This window comes from Pezoporus occidentalis, unplaced genomic scaffold (assembly GCF_034315485.1).
Source record: "Pezoporus occidentalis ecotype Australia unplaced genomic scaffold, CSIRO_AGI_Poc_V1 ctg58, whole genome shotgun sequence".
Classification (NCBI taxonomy): Eukaryota; Metazoa; Chordata; class Aves; order Psittaciformes; family Psittacidae; genus Pezoporus; species Pezoporus occidentalis.
The window spans coordinates 1,478,473-1,501,654 of record NW_026915921.1 but is presented as its reverse complement, the minus strand read 5'-3'; the positions used below and the strand labels follow the sequence as shown (position 1 = coordinate 1,501,654).

Sequence of the window (23,182 nt, the reverse complement as noted above, 5' to 3'; positions counted from 1 at the left end):
ATATAAACATATATATGTATATATATATATAAAAATCAGTTATCTTTTTTTTGTGATTCAGATCCAAGTGAGTGCAAATCTACACAGTTCTATGGAATTCTATAGGCTGAGGATCTATCCACTTACTTACACAAAAATGTAAAGCAATTGTAGTTATCTGAAGTCATTCATAGATTTTGATGCCTGAAAATACCTGTTTGCAAATCTACCATAGCAGCATTTGGAATTCTGTTAGGCTGGAGGTAAGATCTGGTCATGATTTCAGAGTCATTTATTATGCCAACATCTCACCTAAATCAAGCAGCTCTGTCAAGCCCTAATTGCTTGTTCCCATTCCCTCCTTTTACATCCTGCTGTTTCTTCTCTTGGGCAAGTACAGTCACCCACACAGCCAAGTTAGAACAGATTGCTAATTTAACCTGAAGCACTTCCGTGATCAGTTCACTGGATGGCTGCTAAACACAAACTCAAGAGAAGATAGGACATAGGGATGAGAACGAGGGCAGCTTGTTTCTTTGGGTAGTAGTACTAGCTTGCACGTATCTGTATATTCCATATGGGAAGTTCTGAGTTACTCTGGCAACAAGGCAAGGCGAAAAGGAGTCAAATGGCTCCTGAAAGATGTAGCTGAAAAGTTTCTGACAGTATTTTGTTGGAAACAGCTCTTAGTGTAACCAAAACTTGTGGTGCAAGCAAGCTTATTCTTAGAAAATTTAATGTGAACAAGAGACATGAAAGAAGGTTTTGATAGTGAATTTTTCAGCATACTGTGTTTTTAATGCTTTCATACAGCTCTTATTCTTCTGTTCTAAAATCATACTTTATTAGACATGCCAAAATTACACATATCAAAAATGTTAAACATAAAATGTCCTAGTATTTATTTTGCAAGTGACCATTTTGCAGAAAGTGGTGTAATCTTTGTTTTCATTCTGAATTAGAACAAACCCAAGTTTTAAACTGGGTTTAAACTGATTCTTGCAACCCCACTGGCAAGTATGCAGAGGGGAAGAAAGGAAGAAGCACAGTCAGTGCTGGGGGATTTTTGCATACCTGTAAAGCTCATGAGCTCCTCTATCAGCTTTCGTTTGACCATATTCACTTTGATCAATGAGGCTTCAATTGTACTGCAGCGTTTTAGCTGCCACTAACCAGTAATGATAAAAGCAGTAAATTCTGACCAATGTGCTGCAGCCAGGTCTGTGTATCATTAGGCTTCAATCTTGTCCTTTAGCATAGCAACGTATTTAAGCAGTCTTAGCAGAATATACATTTATCTACTACAAGCTTTATTAAATCCAAATCTGCTAACACATAGCAACAGCCTTTATAAGCAGCTTTGATCGGTTAAGTGTCAATGCAGCTTGGCAAAGGGAATCACAAGCAGCTTAAAAAAAATGTAAGCCAATGACCTTAGACTCTCAACTTGTTGATAAAGGAAAATTTTCTGGGGGCCTACCCTCTGCCTATGATTAATGGAGGCTTTTGAGTGGACCAGTCCTGACAATCCAATTATAGCAACACTCAGCTTAAAGATATAATTTATGTGCCCCAGACACTAAAAAACATGGCTCTGGAGAAATGGAGACAATGAATCATTACCATTTAGAATAAACTCAATATACTATTAATTTAAGCCTTGACAGTTTATGTTTCCTTTAATTTGTTATTTGATTTAGATTTCTATAACATTCCATATTGTGACAGAAGCAACCAGAATTGGCATAAAAAGTTAGCTTTTCAAAGATAAAGAAGTTGATGTATTAGATACGGGTGTTTTTTCTGTATTTTTCAACCACTTTGTATTAAATTGACTGGATTTTTCAAAGTACCCACAAAGCTTCAGAACACTTCTGACTGAGAGAACCTAGTGCAATTTGTGATTCCAACTTATTTAGGGACTTAATAAATCGACTTCATTATATCTGTACTAAATGCATAAATAAAAATATTTCTTAAATTACTTTTTAATGTACTTCCCAATGCCTGAAATAACTTTAGGAGTAGTAACTACTTTGATTAGCTAGCTCACACTATCAGATATAGTTGTATTGTAACTGATTCTAACCAAATAACTAATAAAAGGAAAATAATTGACCTCACTCATTGAGACAGACCCAAGTCTACTTAAGTCATTGTGATGGTCAGTAATGAAGAAACCCATGTATGTATGGGGATAGTTGAATCTTCATATTAGGAGACATGCTGTGTTCCTCAGCAGTCAGGCTTTACTATAAAGCTTCATCTCTGAATGGCAGAGGTAGCAGGTTGCATAGAAGAGAATAAAGGGAAATCACTAAAGAACATTTTTTAAAGCGATGGTTAAGCTTCCAAAATACTTCTTCCAGCCTTTGATGTTATTTTCCATTTGCATGTTATCTGGTCTGCGGGCATATTCTGCAGAATTTTTGTAGGTGAAATTCCACTTAAGACCTGTGAGACTCCAGGCTATATAACAATTTAAGGATTTAGGCTTTATATCATAAGATCACTGGAAAAAGCCCTGTACTGCATACTGCCCAGGGCACAATGACAGTGCTTCCAGTGTAATATAATATTAAGAAATACACTAGTAAAACAATGTTTTCTAAAGTTTTGTGGTAAATACATTCAGTATTGTAAAACATCGCTTACCTATATAGAGGTTACGCTCAGCAATCAGGCAGTATCTCCCATCCCGAACAAAAAAGGCATTGACTACTACATCCAATAAGGATTTATATTTTATGCATCCAGCTAGTGTATCCAACACAAATTCTTGTTCTGTCACGTTAAGAGTCTATAGAGATACAAAATTAATAATGATTAATGTATTCTGGAAAGAAAAAGAAGTACAACCATTTTGAAGTAATTGGAAAACCTGAATAATGAAGAGCAGTGCCTTTGGTAGGGCTGATGTACTTTGAATACTATCAAATATGGGCAGTCCTAAGAAATTAATAGCCCTTGTCAAGTAAAATGTAACCTTCTCCAATGTTAAACTTTCAGTTTCTCTGCTGACACATGCATTTAGTTAAAAGGTCTTGATGTGTGAATGTCAACAGTTAATGCAAAGAAAATCTGCAGTCTCTGAGCTATGAGAAATTATTAACTTAGTTAACAGTATGAGAAGGTTCACTTAAGAGTCTGCTTTTCCAGTGGGAAACCTGTTCTTTCTCGGTGAAATCTGTGCTCCTTGGGGAGATTAAATTGAAGGGAGAAGCTGGACGGGAATTCTGGAAAAGACTCTTAACTGCTACTGTAACCTAATATTGGAGAACACAACTGATATAAACTAAACCTGTGAGTGCCAGGATTCTTGTTAATGCAGGCTGTTTCTGATCCATCACTCATGATCATGCAATACCACAAGAGAACAGAAAAATGGAGGGTCAGATTCATGGCACACCATTGGAACCTACCTCATAACCCCTTTAAAAAGCTGGAATGCTCTGAACTTTACAGAGTTTCAGTCATGATAAATAATCTATGGGATATCTGTTCCTACATGAGATAAACTTCTAGTATGAACCACCTTTAAAGACTGCAATAAAATCTGAGGCCCAGAACAGTTTGTTATTACATGAATTGAAAAGGGCAGCCACACTAGGACAAAATGACAAACAATAATGAATCTTTGACATAAGAACATTAGTCAAGAAGCCAACAAAAAAAACATGTAGTGCACATTTGATGCATGATCTCTCCCACAGCTCTTAGATGTGGGAACAACCGAACTGCCATAATATACCAGACGAGAGGTTCTCCTTGCCTAGTGGGCTATCTGCTAGCATCCTGATTGCTTTATTTTGCTAATGTGATTCATTTCTAGTTTAAAGGTAGTATTAGAGGCTGCTGGAAGGAACTATATGAGCTTTCTGGTATGTGACACTACAAAGGGCTTTGAGACTCAGACAAAACAAGGCAATACTTTAAAATGACAGTTGTAATTTTCAAATGAAAAAAATGATGCAGAAGCATTCCAAGTGTATTTTTGTGGGTTGTCATTCAGAGCAAGCATAATTCTTTTTCACTACTCCTGCTCAAAAGCCAGGCTTCATTCCTTCCAATTTGTACATCATCACTAGAAAAAAAAATAGTGCCCTCATATAATTGTCACCATATCCAAATATATTTATATATGCACACACATGTAGGCAGGTAAAATTAGACCTACATATATCCTTATAATTCCTTTGTTGCTATTGGGGTTACACTAATACATCTGACTTTCTCTAGAGCAGAACAGTAATAGACAATATTACTAATGACACATATACAGAATCAAGCTCAGTTTGTGGTTCATGATAGTTAAAATGACAGAAAAGTTCTATTTCTGTAACTGAAGTAATCAGATATGACTTTCAATATATTCTGTAGCCCAGCTATGTTGGGTAAGAAGAAACAAGCGTGTAACCAAACTAATCATTACATGGAGACACGGAAGCATCACAAAGTCTGCTGAGCAGCATTAAAGACTGAGTGTGAATAAGCACTCAGTCTCTTATGCTGAGAATCACCTACATTCTTAATCAGGACTTGAGAGAGAAGAACCAACAGGTTGTGGCTGACATGATAAACGGTAATGCATTTGGGAAATATAGCCAACTTTAGTGAGGTGGCAAAGAAGGAGCACAGAGAAAAAGGAAAGCAGGGGAAAAGAGGAGATACAGAAGGACTTAGATGTAGGATGGACACAAATGGAAGGGGAGAGGAAACAGACTGAATGTATCTGAAAATACACAAGAAAATGAATTTGATGGGAAGCATGGAGTCCATCTTGCTAAGCACTGAGGATTCTTGTGAGGCACACAGTCCATCCCAAATATATCTCTTCTGGATGAAGATTCATGAAAGTTCTTCCATAAAACTGGCAGAGAAAATCCAGAAATCTAACCCCCCACTAAATGTTCAAATATATATCCTGAATTTGATATCTGAGATATCTGAAAACTCACCACAAAAGGCAAAAGAAAACCTAAATACCTGAACAGCAAAGTGAGAGAGGATGAAGTAGTTCCAGTAGAAGTAGGATTGTGACATTTTGAGTCTAAAATGATGGGTCCCCTTGAACAAATGCCATTGTTCATGAATAGATCCATCTGCAGACAACAGTAGCTCTGATAATAAACAGAAAGCCCATAGTAAAACTGGACAAGACAGCTGGAAACAAGCACACCTCTCACAACTACCTCCACTAGAAAGCTAGAATATAAATTTTTTTCTTTATTTGACTATAATCTTTGAATTCACCTTCTGATTACTTTGATATATTGTACATGTGGAAAGTGTGACAACAAATGAGTGCTTTTCAAATGTACTTTTGAGAGATAATAGGAAGTAGACGAACAGGTAACAAGATGACAACAGTGCCCAAATCATATCTCCTACACAGTAGAGACTACATTATAAAAATTCAATTGCATATTTTCATTTACTCTACACTAGTAGAGTACTTTTAGCATTCTGAGTTAACAAGTCAGAAGTTAGTTGTTAGGACAAACACAGAAATAAGGGCTTACTCTTGCCTACTCCTCAAGTAAGAAAGTACATATCCATCCACTACATGGCCTTGAGCTAAGCAACAAGGTGACAGAAGGTGCAGCCTGGGCACAACTGTGCCCCCAGCATCAGTACTGATTGATAATTTTGTGGACCTCAAGCCAAAAAGTCTAGTCACTAAATATTACCAATTAGGTCTGCTTTCAACTACAAATGGTACTAAATGTTAAGTTGCTCTATATAGAGAAATTGAGAATAGTTAAGCAGCCTGCTGCTGTGTCATCTAAAGAAGTGATCTCATCAGAACTCATCATAAACTAAGCAAGACTGGGCAGAGTGAAACTTGGATAAGAAATCTCAAAGGTGAACCAGTTGTTGGTTAAGACCTTTTTATAATCTAGTGGCTCAATAAACAGTGCTTTAAAACATTTAGGATACTCTCTGCATGGGAAGTGCATATGTCCTGAACAAATTTCCTCAAAGATATTTACAATTTATCTGTGTATCATCTGAAATCATATTGCTTTGGGAAAGTAATACACTGAGTAGGTATAATTTCTAGCACCAGTTCCTAAGTGCATTCTTTCTGTGTGGCCTTATGTTGCATTTTATGTCAGTGGGTCAAATGATCCTGAAACAGGACAGTATTATGACAGATTTATAGCACCTTTTGTATGAGGCTGTCAAAACTAGCATTAATTGTGTTTAATGAGATTCCCCTTGGCTAATATTATTTTGTAAATGCAGGAACATTGAATATGGGCAGATAAGAGATTTGCCCCAGGTGACACACAAAGTCAATAGTGTCAACAACAATTAATAAATGCTAATTTGTGAGCCTTTGTTCTGCCCATCAGACCATCTTCTTCCCTTTTAAAGTATACTTTACCTCATGTATTTCTCTGAAACAACTAGCAGTTAGTTATGTTTATAAGTATGTTGTGTGAGTCCTTCGGCATGGGGAAGGCCAGACAATTCGGAGGTGAAAGTAACACGTGCAGCAAACATCACCTCCTGCTGCATCAAATACTGAAATTTATCAGAAGGCAAAATAGATCTTGAAAAATATGCCTATGCTGTGCTCAGGAAACAATTTTTTTTATCTCTAATATTACAGCTTATTGTTTTGTTGTTTAAAGCATAGTAAGCATAAAGCATTGTAAGTTTATTGTGCATGAATACTGGATGGTTCTATATTTTTAGCGCTTAGAAGCCTATATATTATTCTGTTGACCAATGACTACATTGGATATAATTAGTTATATGCAATCACAATGTTATTCCCATACAAATATCTGACAGTGTTCTCTCAATAGCATTAAATTTCAGCTTTTTTTTCGATTTCCAAGGTGTAAAAAAATGATCTTGTCTGAAATTATCCTTAATGATCCTGTAAAAAAAAAAAAGTGACTCTTGCCTGAATATGTGCTGATTGGCATTATCTTGCCTTTTTTGAAATCCCTAATGCCCTTAGCCCACTTCCATGGACATATTTTCCTTGCTCCCCAGCACAGCTGTAACTGGGAACCAGTCAGGTTTCTTCAAGGAGAGAAAAGACTGTGTAGCATAGGACATTGTACACAAACAATTTTCAGTGTGTAGCATGAATTAAACGGGGAAGTATCTGCAAAAAGCAGACTTTGCCACCATGGGTGTGTGGTAATAAGAATGGTTACAACAGGACCTATTTAAGGGTCAGAGATCAGAAAAGGATGGGTAAGCAGAGAAGGTAAAGCTCTTGTGTCTGGAGAGAAGGAAAGGAACATCAGCCATGCCTTCTTTGAGACTTCTCAGGATAAGGATGTAGTTTAAAGTGAAACAAACATTTTAGAAAGAAGATAATATTAATGAAAAGATAAAATAGCTTCCACTTCCCAAGAGAACTGAGTAATAGTATGTACTTAGCTTGTCTACTGCTGGGCAGAATGTGTACATTTGCAGATGCAGTCTGATTAATTTATAGTAATTTAGATATCAGTGTTAGTCCTCTCCAAGGGCCTAATCAAAATGCTGTGGAAATGAAAGAAAATACTGCTATTGACTTCACTGACTTTTGGATCAGTTGCCAGAACCATGTCCTCCTTCCCTCTGAAGTCAGTGAAAATGTTTCCAGTAATTTCCATAGAGGAAAAAAGCCTGGGATCTTAGGGTATGTGTAGGAAAATGTCCTGCTTCTGCTATTCACGGTCCATGTTGTAGTCACAAACTAGTATTTTCATCTTCATGTGATAATGTGGACCATCTTAAAGAGGTGCAGTTAACGTTATTTTCCCTTGTACTTAATATGAAATCATGAGTGGGACACTGCAGAAAAATCAGACTCCATATTTTCCTTAGAAAGATTCTGATCTGCATTTATGTCAGTAACTAATAATACAAATTAGACTTGTATAATTTCATAGGATTTTTTCAACACATGTATCAAAATAATCTTGCATTGGAGTATTTTCAGATTTAAAACTAAATCTCTGACTTTCGACATTTGGGGATTTTATTCACAGTTGAGTGGGCATGTGTGAGGCACACAGCTGAACCAACACAAATGAAAGCTAGAGAGAACTATGCCAAATTACACCATGTTCTTGCAAAATGGAAAACTCATAAATAGGTCCATCTTGCTATCAACATGAGAGGGATAAAGGAGGAAAGCAGTGAATTTGGGGTGGCAGTTCTGATTTTACAGAAGGAAGCTTTTCAGTAGATGGGATATATAAAGGTCAATGTGATGGGTCTGATCCTGCAACTCTAATTGAAACAAATGATTCCACTGAAAATAAAGTGAGTTATTTGCATAGAGAAAGGCACAAACATTGCTTGGTAAATTCAGTGTTAAAATCTGCCTCATCATAGCAAAAGCTTGGTTCTAACAGTCACAAGGAAGAAAAAATGCCTGGGATGCCTCAGTTAGGTACAATGGATGCAGTCCATTTCTATAAATGGTCAGATGAAACGTATCCTGATGTACAGTATATGCTGGATGGAGGATCACTCTGGATATGAATAATTTTTGATTCATTTAATTGAAGAATATTTAATAGAAAGAATGACATTTAGTGCACAAGAATGAGGATATTATCTGTAGGGCATTAGTATGATGAAAGGAGTCGGAAAATACATTTAGGAAGATAAACAAGGAGAAGCCGTCTGGATATTTAAATGAAGAACAGAAATAGAGATGTGAATTTGAATGGGAATGCTAATAATTTAAAGAACTGAGAGACAAAAATAAGTATTTTAAGTTAATGTGTTGTTCAAGATAATTCACGCTGAATTCTGTTTTAATAGCAACAAGGCCACAACAGAGAAGCAAAAGCATTTATTTGCACTTATTGTTTGTTTTTAGGAGGCTTCAAGAACATAAGATGATTCTTCATGATTTAAGGTGAAGGTTTGTTGCAAGTGGGAGTAACGTATCATATTACTAACGAACCTATGTTCTTATTGAAAATATTTGCACTGAAACCAAGTCCAATATTATGTTGGAAACATAATAATTTACAATACAATAAACATGAAGACTGTAAATAACTGAATTACAAGTCAAAGTGTATTTTCTTCCTGGAAGAAGAACAAGTCTGATCGTTCACTGAGAACAACAAATAGAAATTCTTTTCATGATGTAAAATATCGTATTAGAAGGTTATAAAGACTTTAAAACATCCAAATAAAATGAAGATATATAATATGAATGAAACGTACAGTGTTGATAACGACTGGGATCTGATTATACTTTTGGGAGATGTAAAACTAATTAAGTAATTAATTAGAAAAGTCTGGTAGAAGACAGGATGGTAACTTGTAGAAAAGACAAGTCTGATATACTGAATACCTGAGTAGGTAAATAAATATTAAGAGAGATGTGTCTTGCAGTTATTTAGATTTATGCTCATGGAATCTCACCCTCCTGATTTTTGTCTGGTCAATAGCACACAACACCAGGTTTGATATTCGTCATGCTGCTAGCACGAGACACACAGGCTTGAATCTTGTCTGTGATTTAAAATGATAGCATTAATCAGGATGCAAACTGGAGGAAGCTTTTTCATGGGTCTGTTAATAATGGCACGTTGTTCAGTGGCCAAGCCTGGAAATTGTGCTACAATATTTCTAGGATCATATGCCTATTATGAAACAGAAAAGAAAGAAGTGAATTTTCCATGATGAATTATAATCACCCATTTGGTACTGAAACAAAGCTGAATTTTAGATAAACATAGAACTTATTTTTCACATTCTTGGATAAATTCACAGCAAAAACATTACGTACTAAATGAGCTGAAGATATCCCAGAGAAAGATTTCTGCATTACCTTTGGTTATCAGCTATCTTTCCTGCCCTCCCCCTTTTGGAAGGGTTTATTATGAAACTTATCATTCATGTTTCTCTAATAGAGTTACTGCTTCTTTTGTCTTTGCATCACCTTTCCTGGGCTGAGAAGAACAATGTTATGAATACTAATTTTTTATAAATATTTATTTTGGCAGCAGAGGTAGATGAATTTACTTGCTCTCTGCCTAGTGAAAAAATATTACTTTGAACCTGGATCAGTTTCTTGATGTAATTCGGCGTATGAATGCACAGTTACGCAGTACTACAAGACAAGAGGGCAGCTGCCACTAGAGGCCTGAGTGGAAACTGTTTAAGAAAGTAAGGACCCAAGAAATGTGGCTCAGCCTCTGATTTTCATATCACACCTCCATAGTTTTGTATTCTTGTAGTCATTTATATATATGCAAAATAAATGTAAAAGACTATCTAACTGGAACAGCAGAATTTTAGACCTTATTGCCAGAAGTGGAAGTGAGCACTGGAGCTACGTGGCAGTGTAGAATCAGAGTTCCACCAGTGTAGTTTGATAATACATGGCATGCACAGGCAATAGCAATCTAAGTAATATTACTGTCTTCCCTTAATGATTTTTTAAAGCAAATTCAATGCAGTAGCAGTACCAGCCCAAGTCAGGGTGGCACTGAGGACACAGAGACAGGAAGAGGCTACAGTTAGGAAAAGATGGGAACTGCTTCAGCCAGTATAGCTGCATATTGGCAAATCTTGGTTTGGTTACATGCAGTATTAGATTAAAATCAGCTGGTTGATTTACTGTCACTTGTGTTCTATCCACTCTTCTGATGGTCACTCATGTCCTCAAAGCAAGAATACCTGATCTGTTGAGCCAGCTTCTGAACTGCATTCATACATAAAAATGGGTAGTGCTGACAGAAACCTGAGATAAGAAACTATAAAACAGCTTAGTCCTTAGTCCAAAGTGGATGAGAAACTTTCTGTACCAATCACTGTCAGATCCATTTGAGACTGCTGTTGCTTTCCCTTCTTTTTATTGCTACCCAAGCAGTTTTTCGACCCCTTTGATCTTTACTTCCTTGTTTTCTGGTGATAACCATAAGAGATTTGTAAGAGAAATCAATGGAAGTTACCACAACATGTTAGGAAACAGATACCTTTATATTTAAAATCACATAGTAAACTAAAGTATGTTATGTAAGATGAAGTGAAACTTAATATACCTTCAACAGTTTAGCTGATTCATTCAAGAAATCCTCCATGCTCTGAATTTCAGGGTTAAATTTGTCAAGCTGTTGGATTATTATTGCAATATGTTTTCCATGGCTGACCATCTTCACCATGGAGAATCCTATAAATATAGCAAATCATTAATTTTTCATGCTTCCTTCAGTTGTAGCATAATGTATGTTGATAGGCTCATAGAGAAGATATACTGCAGTAATGTAGAAGAGAACATTTAGGTCAAGCTTTCAAAATCACGGTTATGTGGAGCAGTTAACTGGAGAAATGAGAATACAGTGCAAACATCAATAAAATAGTAGACATAATTACGTGTTTCTTATTCTGCAAGTGTCTCGAAATGATCATTAGGAGGGTACCTAAAATGGTTTCTGAATCAGGTTATTGATGAAATATAATTAAAGTTAATAAGAAAAGCATGATTTTTCTCATGTGTGCTATAAAGGTCTTACTCAATACCTTGCTCTTCCAAATGAGATGCAACTGAAAGCAAAAGTTTAGTCTTAAATCTTATCACATGTTGTTATTAGCAGCCTGATTTTCCAAAACAGCAAAGGAATAAGAATAGAGAGGGATTATAAAGAAGCAAACAAACAGTGTTGGTCAGCCAGCTGGGCAGCAATCACAACACATCAGTAGTCTAGGCCACTGTCAAGGTTGTTGAAGGCCCAGCAGTTGGGTACCTTTCCTGCTTGGTGCTTTGTTTGTGAAATGACTGGATTACATCTATATCAAATGTCTTACTTGTATGCATGAGAGTTTGCAGAACTGGCTACCTTGATTTTAATGTTCCTATGACAAGAACTACAGTGCATTTGTTCATATACATGCACATGTTGTTGTGTATGAAAGACCAATGACAGTAACGACCAGGGCTGAAACTCATTAAACTGGTTTAGCAATGGGAAAAAATGAGCACAGAAGTAGTTTTCCATGATGAAAATAAAAATATATTTTTGAAAATCGTTCTCCCATTTTATATATCATCGTATTTTGATGTTAGAAAAGAATGCTTGATCAAGATGATTCATTCCACTGTGGTAAAGAGAATCCATTTCTTGTTTTAAAAGGATATAACATTTCCAGATACAGTGTTTTTGTACTCTGCCTTCCAGCACTATCATACTCAATAACAACTGTCTTAATAGCAGTTTTAGTTATTAACCTCAATGTGCTGAAAAAAAGTTTGTCTGATTATGTTTGATACAGACATTTAGTTACCCGGTATGATCAAGACAAAATGCCTAATTAAAATAAAAAGTCCAGCAAAACAGGGCTGGATCATGCCAAGGGATGGAAATAAAAACCAGAAGTGCTACCACATCTCTGTCACAGGGGGAATCACCATCCTTCCACTCCTCTGAGAATCATGATCTGTTTCTCTGTACCTGTCAAAATTCTTACACGCACTAGGGATTTTGGGTAAGGGAGAGAGAAATACCTCTGTACTCATTCAGGCTGAATCATAATTCAAGCTCCAGCAGCTCTGCCACTGACAAACATTTCTTCTTAAGGCATAGTAGAAATAAGTTTGAGCTCTCATGCTCTGTAAATGCTGATATTCACCCCTCCCCTCATTAATCATTAAACCCATCCATAAAACTGGAATATGAAAACTAAGTCATATGGTAATACCTTGAGAACTCTGAACATATGGGGTTCTCAATAAAAAGAACCTCACTTGTGATTGTATTTACACAAACTGCTATTATTATAATCAGTGTTTTAAAACATACATATTGGGAATAAAATGCTGTGCGTTATGACATGCACCCTTATTTCCACACAGACATTTAGGGGAATATTCTAATTTCTATGTATAAAAATGATATTTATACTATACATTAGCATTTATACTATCCAAAAAGGTAGAAACTTTCTTCTATTATCAGATGTAGGATTTCACTGACAGGAGGTAAGACCTCAACTTAGGCTTATCTTACAATGGAGCTTGGAGATATTTTGCAAGCAATTGCGTAGGATGAGCTTGCCCATAATTGCAGGGATTGGTTTCAATGACCTGATGCTTTCAGATTTTACACTGGCTCCTGTGCTCCTACCCTACAAACACTGTGATTGCCTTTCCTCTCATGAAAGCTGTGCTTAAAAAGAACTAAGCCTCCCTGCAAAATTCAGTCAGATCAAGACGCTACTGCTCAAAATGGAACGGGGATTTCACCCAGCTGTGTACTAGAAAAAGAGCTACTGAGCACAGGGTACAACTGTCCCAGGGGCTGCCTCCTGTCATTCTGGTCTACTCTGCTGCATCGCTGCCACCTGAGTGTAGCAAGGAGCAGTTCCGGCCACAGGTCCTCTTTTCAGCAGATTCCTCCCGTAGGGCAGTAAAGCATCAGATGCAAAACATTCACCCTGAGGCGCTACAGCCTGGATCTTAAGTTTATTTTTAATTTGCATGCATGTCAAAGTAGGTTTTGCATACCTACTGCAAATATTTTACTCGACACAGTATTTAGCTGGTATCTCGTGGAACTTTACAATTAAATATTAATTGTGCAAAACGCTCTGCAAATAGTGTATTATATTTATGAGATCGGTAAGCCAAAGGACACCAAGGCTGGCTGCCTGCCCGAAATCACAACAGTTAATGAGAGCTCTGGGAGCAAAGACCGACACAGGCCCGGTTGACCTTTTCTGTTGTATTTATAAACACACAATAAACGAGTGAAAAGCCTGCCCGGGGCTTCTGACACTTTCACACATCACCCGTTTCACCCATCCTTGTTTCGAGGTCCCACAGCCTGCTACTGCTGGGGTGCTGCAGCCGCAGCGGTGCAACCCCCCGGGGGCAGGCGGGCGCCGCCGCCTGAGGTAACCCTCGAGCGAGCAGCTGCCCTTCAGCCCGGCGCTTCGCGACCCCGTACCTGGCTGCCCCCGCCAGCCCCGCCGGGCCCCGGCACCCCTCTCTCAGCGGCGGCGCGGACCGTCCAGCCGCAGAGACCCCGCTGCGGCCGCGGGCGGCGCGGCGCGGCCCGGCCCGGCGCTGTTGCGAAGGGACACCAGGGCTTCTGGGAGCTGTAGTTTTCCCGCGCGCCCACTTCAGTGTCGCAGGACGGCACGACCGGGGCCAAAGAACTACGCGGCCGGGAAGAAAGATGGCTGCGGTTGTTTGCCGCCGTTGCCAGGCAATTCGTTACGCGCCTCCTCGCGTTTTGCGCTCAGGAGCAGCTGTGGAGCGCTCAGCCCGTGGTTAGGAGCTCGGCTGGGCCGCCTGTCAGCAGCAGAGGCTTCCTGTCCTGAAGCGACCTCGCTCGGAGCAGCTGGGGGAGAAGACTACGAATCCCGGCATGCCCCACGGCAAGGCGCGCTGCACGGCGCCTCCAGCTGCGCAGCGGGCACGCTGGGACACGTAGTCTCGCGCAATGTTTTGGGGGCTGTCAGCGGGGCGCGCGGCGCGCGGGGCCGGCGGCCGCTGTCTGCGCTGAGGGAGCGCGCGCCCCGCACCGGCTGGAGCGGGAGCGGCGGTGGCTGCTGGCGCGGCTGCTGCGACCCGTGCGAGCTCTCCCTCCCGGCGGAGAGGCAGGGCTTAGCTCCGGTCCCCCGAGCGGCGCGGGCGGGGAGCCGGTAGCCCCCGTGGCAGCGGCAGGCGGCGGCGGGGTGGCAGCGGCGGCGGGGATGATGAACAGGTTCCGAAAGTGGCTCTACAAACCCAAGGTAAGTTGTGAGGAGTCGCCGGGCGATCGCTGCCCGGCGCTACCTCAGCCGGGATCACCCTCGCCCCGTTTGGTCGGGATGCCGAAGCGCGGACCCGGCGTGCAGCCGCGGGTCGTTTGGCACCGGTGCTTCACTTAGCCGGGAGCCGCGGAGCGGGGCTCGGTGCGGTTCCCTTTGGCAGGGTCGTGCTGACCGCGGCCGGTGGCGGCTCCGCGGGGGTGTGCGAGGCAGCGGGGCGGGCGCGCATCTCGTACCGGTGTGCGCGGAGCGCTCGCCCGCTGCGGCGGGAGAGATGACAAAGCAGAGCGTGTGCCGTGGTGCGGGCTGGACCGGGCGAGAGCACGGCCCGGGGGGCACGGCGGCACCCGGGAGCCTCCGGAGCGGCTGTGGAGCTGCCGGCGGGCACCGGGGCAGCTTCTCCCTCGGCCGGGTCTCGGCAGCCGTACTGCGGGCGGCTGTCCCGGCGGTCTGCATCCGGAGACCGGCGGTTCGGGTGTCCCCGGTCTGCTGTTAATGCTGCCCGCCTGCACCTGAGAACTTCGTAACTTAAATACGTAGTTGAATGGTGCTCGGTGGGTGCGTATTTTCCGCCCTTTTCTTCTCGCTTTGAAATTTCTTGGAAGGAACCCAGGAGTCATAGCTTGCTTTGTAATGAAATTATCATTCTGTGGCACGAGTTAAATAACAACTGTCTGGAGAGTGATCTTGTCTCACATGTGACGTTCGGCTCGTATATCAAGGGCATCGCTCGTTTTGAACATCTACAGCATCCCGTTTTTTTTTTTTCCCAGGCATTACAGCAGCCAGTTATTCACTTTATGAAGTATTTGATTTCATTTTTGTCCCTGTCTGTTACTAATACGTATTACACCTTGTTTTTTAAGTAATAGTGTTAAGTTTTACTTTTGTAAGCCTCTACTGCACACAGTGCATTCTCCTGCATCACAGCCAGTATTGCTGGTGTTTTGTGGTTTTTTTTGGTGTGTTTTCTTTGAAGAGGTGCAGTGATACTGCAAAATAAAAGTTCAGATTATGCCGGCTTTATGGGTTTTGCCTGTAGCCGTAACCCTGGTGAGTGCTGTTGGAGAAAGCACACTTGTCTGATACTGTTGCTAGTTAACCGATAGGAAAATAATGTAGATACTAAGAAACTGAAAATACAGTAACAAATTACAGTAGTTTTCAGTGAACTTTGTTACTTGTTTGTGTTCTATGCCGAGGAACAACTAATAAACTGTTAATAAACAAAAAGAAATACTGGTAATCTTAAACACAGAAGAAATCATTGCCAATACAGCTTTGTCACTATTTTTATCAAAATTGAATAGATTTCATTTTAATGTACTTTCAAATGGAAAATTCATCTTTTCATGGTAGAATTCAGTTATTGATATACTGTTCCTTTTTTCTGCTGCCTGTTCAGCATCCAGGCTCTGAATCAAACAGTGCATGCATCTATTTCTCTGGGACTTTTCTGTGATAAAGGAACTTTCTAAGCCTGTCACATGGCTATGGGCCTCGCAAATCAGTAGCATCTAATGCAGTTAAAGTCAGCACTGTGTCCTTCTTATTGTATATTTGTACTTTGCAAATAGTTTTTTTGCTAGTTTCAGTAGCTTACTATATCATTTTTGTGCTTGTATTCAGAATGGGCTACTGGTGAATTGTAATAGAGTATGTTCCTTCAGAAACAAGTGTTTTTCCTGACGTGCCTATTGGTTTGGTATGGATAATATAATTAAATACGTAGAAATTTGACTAGCACTTTTTTTTAAGGAAGTAAGATGGAGGAGCTCACACTTAGAGACTGTACCTTTCCTGGTTGTATACCACCTGCTTCCCTGTCTCAGGGAGTCTGTAGGATTAGTGGTTTCACAGTCTATTTTGAAATGGGTTTGTATATAATGTGTTTTGAAGATGACTTTTCTGTATATTTATGGTATTTATTCTGGTGGGGGCTATCATCACTAGTGACTTATGGTGCTTTGTTGTAATCCTCCATTGGGTATTCTGGATGCTAGGTGCATTTTATCAGTCAGATTTTGCTACTACCAATAACGGGGAAGGCTTCTTCTGAAGTATTCCAAATCCTACTGCCATAAAATAGAATTTCTGCATGGCAGCAGATTTTGATGGTACTGGGCATTTGGCCTATGGCTATGACTGCCAGAGGTCCTTCTGAAGGCGGGGGGGGGGGGATGACATCAGAATGCAGCAAATTCGGAGTACAGTGTAATGTTTTAGCTTAATCCCAGGGGAACTATTTCATGATTCCTCCTAAGAAAAAAAACCCAATCCCAAAATATGTAAATTAATTCAGCTTAATCTTTGTAAATGGGGGAGATGAGGAAATGAAATTGAACCATCAGAATAATCATAAAGTTACTGTGAGATGCAGGTATCTGCATCTAGGCAGAGATATTTACTTGGTAACTGCTGCATCTCTAAACATACCAAGGAGGGGAGAGAGAATGTGGGCATAGGAAGTGGAAGTCTTGACTAATGTTGTGAGCATGTCACAAGAGCAGCAGGACTTCCCTAGATCCCTGTGCAGTCAGTGCTCTTCCTGTCCAGCCCTATTCTTCAGGTATGCTGATGCACTGGATTTTAATAAATGGGATCAAGTGCTGATGGTAGAGGTAACCAGAGGATGAAATGAGTAGCAGTGATGCTCTCCGTGTAGCTGCTAGGAGGCAGACTTTGAACTGATGTATTGGAGATGGAGCAAGGACATGATTGTTTCCAGCCTCCTGTGCCGCATAGATTATTACTTAGTTTTGAAAGTGCTGTCTGTAAGATGTGTTTTCCTTTTGGGGACTGCAGATTCAATTCATTAAGTTTTCTGAGGGAGATTGATGTTTGCTTTTGAATCAGAAGAAAATGCAGAGGAGTGACTTGATGCAATAGTGCTGTTGAATTCCAGCATACTGGAACAATAGTTACTCTGTGTGACCTCCTCAGGACACTGGAGGCTGAGACAAAGGATGATCCCTTCTAAATCAAAATATTTGTCCGTCTGCAAAGATATAATAGAAATCTCTGCTGTCACTTCAGGGAATTTATCTTGTACCTTCTGCTGCTGGAACATTCCACAGGTGTCAGGTCAGGACCTGCTTGCAGGCAGATCTGAGCATCCAGTAAAAATATGGAACTGGACTGTTTCTGTGGAGGTTTGAAATGCATTTGATATCCAAGTATTCAGAACAATTCCTGTGAATGTTGCTGCTTAAATCTAGAGACCAGCTTGAAAAAAGCTGGATAAACTATCTCAGCTCTTCCAAATTGAGCTTGAGTTTATTGATAGTTTGAAACAACTGTTTAGTGTTTGACAGGCCTCTAACCACAACTTTGAGATGTTTTCAATCTGTTTAGCAGAACAGACTGAAACCTCTTCAGTGTATGTTCATTTTAAACATTTTTAGTGGTTTAAAAACACTGCTTGTTTTGTGTTTTCATTTGTGAAGCTGAATAAATCTTTACCTGGAGAATAAAAGCTGAGGAATATGTTTTGATTTGGCTTTTCTTGTGTTGTTTTTTATTAACATGGAACCTAACATTTTTTTAGGTAATTATTTCAGTTGTGCATTCACTAACCTGGTCTTTTGCTCCTATTTTTTTGCATAGTAAAAAAAATGCAAACTTCTTGCAGTGAATGTTGAAGAATTTGTTCTGTAATCCACACAAAATTCGTAGTCATTGGTAATTAATTTATTGCTTTGTGAATGCTTTGTCCCAGTTAAATGATGCTCACAAGGCTTGCATAAACCTGGAGGTTTTGTGTAGGTTTTTTCTTTAATAGCCCTCTGCTCCAAGGCTGACCGAAGTGGAGCTGAGCCCTAAGTGTCTGTTCTAACTTGCATGGAGATGTGAAGACAGGTTATGGAAATGGCCCCAACTACTGCCTAGGAGTGAATGATTATGAGAAGTAGGTACTCAGCAGACCTCTTTCACGTGCTTCAGAAGGTATGCGTCTTCTCCCCCTGGAGTGCTTGGACATGCTCGGAATTGCAGTTGCCACCTTCCTGGGTATTTGTTTTGAAGTAGTTTTCATTGGTTTCTTTTTTAAATTCAGTCATTACTTTCTACAGGTGGATTAGGAGATACCTCAAGCCAAGAGGTTCTTGCTGTCTGTTAACATGGTTCTGCAATGGTGCTGTCTAATCAGAAATAACATTTAGGGATAAGTGGAGTGGCAGATGCTGGAGAGGCACTGTGTTTGTGCACAGTGCCTTTCTCTAATTTTTTGGAGGGTTGTCTTACATTTTACAAAAACAAGCCATAGCTGGTAATAATTGTTACCAATGGTAGTTGTTAAAGGCCTTTGAACAAAGGGACAAGTATGCTAATTTAAAGAGAGGCTTAAACCAAGAAACAGTAAATGGGTATCTTGGAAGAAGATCTCATGCAAGTAAGAGAGAGCATTCCTAGGGGATCAAGAGCAACCCTGTAAAGTAGAAAAATGAGAGCCAGTGGCAACAAATAAATAATCAAATGACGTCCTGGAGCTTCTGCATTACTTTGCACAAGAAGTGTTTAAAAAAAAACAACACCAAGTCCTAGGTGAGGTGAGTGAATGGGAAAAGCTGCACATAAAATCATCTTTCTCAGCAGTATTGTTGGCATTGCTTAGTGGCAGAGCTGACTCAAAGATGGGAAATACTATAGGAAATAGTACTTTTTTTTTTTTTATTTCAAGGAAGAGAAAAAACATGTTTGCAGGAATATTTGTAAGAAAAATTGATTGCAAGTAGAAAAGGAAGGGATCTTTAATGATTAATATAATTTTGAACATTAGAAGAATGGAAGGTAGTAAAAAGATTACAGTCAACTACTGGCTTAACATCCTGTAAAGAGCATTTTCAAAGTTGGGTCAGTAGAATGAGATGCAGGAAAAGGGGGAATTATTTTAAGCAGTGTTTTGATTGATGGATGGAGATGTTCAGAAATGAAAAGGGACAAAGCTAGAGACATAACCAAGCAACTATTGAGACTAGTTTTGGGGGAGTGAATGAAAAAGGATGATTTTACAGTGATATGTAGAAAGCAGCTGGCATCTTATTTTAGCTATGATCTCCAAATCTTGAAAGTGAAGGATTTCTCCTTCAAAGAAGAGGAGTGAGTTCAGTGTTGGAAAAAATGTCTCGGAGAAAACTATTCGAATAAGGAGTGAAAGAAGAGTTAAATGCTATTTGTAGCATAAAGCTTCTTTTTATTGGTGCCATACAGAGATCAAAGCCTTTGGGCACAGCAGTTTGTGAACAAAAGTTGTTATTTAATGCAATATTTATATTAATATCTAATGATTTTCAGACAGAAGAATGAGGGGGTTTTCTTACTTGGGGAAACAGCAATGACTGAAGATTTTGGAGATTTTCACTATTTTTATGATCAGCTCTTTGATCTCAGTTATTGGCTTAATAATTCTTGTTGCTGGTGTCTGGTCAGAGGCTGCAGTGATTGAACACCGTAATCAGCATTATTGATAACAATCCTGAGGAAGACAACTTGTAAGTCTATAATTCTAAGTCCATACATTATTCAGTTAGAGTTTTGCACGCTGAACTGCTTCGTTTTAGAAGCACCATCTAGTGGATTGAACACAAGTGTGGAAACTAATAATTCTTCACTGTTTTATTCTGGCTCTGCAGCTAGCTGAAGACCATTACCTGCAGCCATGTTGTTTCTTAGCCTTGATTTTACCTGTATCTGAAGAAGGAAAGTGAGAAACTATTGCAGTTATCTATAAGAGAATTGCTCAGCTGTTCTTAATTATTCTGATGTGACAGAAATACATACACCTTTATGAACTTATTTTTGATGTTGATTACTGTGAGCAGAGTCATCATATATCAGATCACAGGTCCATCTAGCCTGGTGTGATGTCTGGTGGTTAGCTTTTTCTGTTTCCTATAACGCATGCCTAGGGAAAAATGATGAGATGAATAGAAACTGATATTTCCCCTGGGCTTTGTTTTAAGCTTATGGTAGTCTGCAGCATAGGAGTTTGCTGAGCTGCAGATTGTACTGTTATAATTCAATAGCTTGTGAACATTCTTTCTCAAAATGTCTAATCAGTTTTCAATTCACTTATACTTCTGGTCTCCATAATGATGGCTTCATCATGCTTAAAGCTGAGGTTCATTCTAGTGAGGTGTTTTCTTTATAAATTTTTTCAAGCAGCCCTTGGTGTGACCTAATACGTCTTGTCCTCTAGACTATTTTCCATTCTTTCTCCTGGAAACTTGATTTGAACATTAAATTCTGTTCTTCTCTTCCCCATGTGGTGGTACTTAATAGAATTTAGAAAACGATACTTTTAAAGATCACAATTAATTCTTCCTAGGTTGTTTTAGAAGAGCGACAAAACAAAAAACCCACTAAAAATACCCTCAGCATTGGACCACAGACGGTATTTCCTTACTGAACTAACTGAAAAATAAACAGTGCAAATAATCTTGGTGTGCTTCATTTAACTGCTTTAATAGTTATCATGATCTGCTTTCCTGGTGGTTGCGCCAGCAACATTCATTTAAATGAATTCAGTAAAGCTATTTTTAAGTAATGATGTTAGAAATAAGTTAATTGCAGGCTGAGTATGTTTGTCTCAAATTTGAAGACTGACCTTCATAGTGCAGGAAGAAAGAGCAAGTTTCTCTAGCTTGGTTGTTTTACTGGAGGATGCTGCTAAATTGGAATCTCTTTTACCTTTTTCGAGCTCAGATTGTTTTCATCATGAAAGTACAAAGTATCACAACTCTTCATTTTATCTAAAATTCCAAGCTGGTCATCTTGGCATGACGGCCATGATGTTCCCTGCTTGCACTCAGGAAGTGAATTGCTGTGTTCCGTGCTAGCTGAAGCTGTTGAATCCTATAAACTCGAGCTATCCCTAAGTCAGCTAAAGCGAAGCACTTAACCGAGGGCTGTGGATAGCTCAGTGTAATAGGATATGGTTTAAGGCAGTATCAGCTGCCTGCTATTTGAAAACAGGTGAGTGATATATAAGATGTAATGCATTTCATAGAAGTCTAGATTTAGGATATGGGAAAGAGTTTTGGGGACATAAACAACATAAAGGTACAGCCTTTCTGTCTCAGTATGCCTTGCTGCCATAACTGAAAGGTTTTGCTCTTATTTACTTATTTGGTGATGAGGGTCAGGCTTACTTACTACATCCTATCTGTGTGTTTCTGTTCTGCCCTGCAGGCTGTAGGGCTTGCCCTCTCTTTAGTAGTCAGTGACTTTTTTGTCTTACTTCCTCCAGCCTCTAGCCTGGCAAATCTTGATCTTTTTGATCGCATCAGTGGCGGTTCTTATTGTGATTCTTCTGCATTCACCACCCTGTCTTCCCTGGGTGAATGAGTGAAAGGAAAGCAAATGGGGCAAGAGAACACTGAAGGGGCAAGACGGAAGGAAATGCCTTACATAAAAATGCAAGAAAAATAGTTTGAGGGTATTACTCTCTTACTATTTAAAAACATGTGCTCTTTATTTTCAAATGGGACACAGGTCAGTTTAAATTTGGTGGTATTTATGCTGGAATGTGTTAATTCCTGCCATTGACTGGCACTTTGATCTCTGAGAATTATGGGTGGTTGAAGCTGAACTAACCGGATGCTCAGGGCATCCTGCATTTCTGCATTGCATTCTTCTAATTCTCACCTTCCTTGTAAACCTTTCAACGTAGGAAATATTTCCTGACATTCTGAAGTTCATCAGTTGTTCAAACCCCCACTTTATCCATGTTACTGTTTCCTTCCATGAAAGGAACTGAGCATGAAGAGTCTTGTATGTTTGGTTCTAAGAGGCTTCTGGATGTTTGTCAGCTAGGAATGTTTCCTAGGAATGGTATGGGCTCTCATATCAGTGCCTCTTTCTCTACTTCTGTAAGCACCAATTTCCTGATGGAAATTTCACCTCACTGTCTTAGTCCAGTTACTGGACTTTGTGTGCTCTTACCATATGAATGATAATGTATCAGCATGCTTCCTGTAAAACCCTCAAATCCTCTCAAAGCACTATTGGCTTTTACTTTATCTTCAAGAGTCATATATATAGAGTGCCTGCACGACTGAACATAGTATTTAATGTCTTTTTAAAGTATTCTTTTGTAAAGCTGGACAAGTACACCCAATCTAGTTGACAGCCATACAAAAATACCTTGATGCAGTTAACATATCATTTTATGGTGCAAAATGGATGGAAGAATCTTGTAGAATAAAGAAAGGTTGATATGCAAGGAGCAGGAAAAAAAAAAATGCAAAGGATCACCAAACAAATCTCATCTTGAACCCATGATTTATTTTGCTTTGTATTTTAAATAATCTTGCATGTCCTCACTGAGGAGTGTGAGATGAAGTGGAAATGGAAACTAGGTTTTCCAGTGTCCCTTGGTAATGACTGGTGGATGTTCAACCTTAAAAATGGTTGGTTGCATGTTTACATGAGTAGAACCTGTAAGGATATATAGTGCCATGAGTGAAAT

General features: G+C 39.5%; 2 protein-coding genes across 10 annotated transcripts in view; one reads left to right on the top strand and one right to left on the bottom strand.

Moving 5' to 3' along the window:
- CFAP99 (cilia and flagella associated protein 99) overlaps positions 1–14,223 on the bottom strand; it is a 52,816-nt gene extending 38,593 nt beyond the window's left edge. For 2 of the 6 annotated variants that reach the window (XR_009968502.1, XM_062638706.1), the window contains exons 1-3: positions 13,908–14,223; positions 11,007–11,134; positions 2,635–2,779 (exon numbers count right to left, since the gene is read on the bottom strand). Coding sequence is in view for 3 of the 6 variants with exons in the window: in XM_062638706.1 (XP_062494690.1) it covers positions 2,635–2,779; positions 11,007–11,126 (265 nt within the window). In the remaining 3 variants the exon portion in view is untranslated. Of the gene's footprint in view, positions 1–1,053; positions 1,127–1,459; positions 1,479–2,634; positions 2,780–11,006; positions 11,137–13,085; positions 13,787–13,907 lie in introns of those variants that run through there. The other 4 variants (XM_062638707.1, XM_062638709.1, XM_062638710.1 and 1 more) reach the window with 4 other exon arrangements.
- Positions 14,224–14,407: 184 nt separating this feature from the next.
- Positions 14,408–23,182, top strand: part of ZFYVE28 (zinc finger FYVE-type containing 28) — a 147,885-nt gene continuing 139,110 nt past the window's right edge. For 2 of the 4 annotated variants that reach the window (XM_062638669.1, XM_062638668.1), the window contains exon 1: positions 14,408–14,697. In XM_062638669.1, coding sequence (XP_062494653.1) covers positions 14,659–14,697 — 39 coding nt within the window. In that variant the 5' untranslated portion in view covers positions 14,408–14,658. The remainder of the gene's footprint in view (positions 14,698–23,182) is intronic. The other 2 variants (XM_062638672.1, XM_062638670.1) reach the window with 2 other exon arrangements.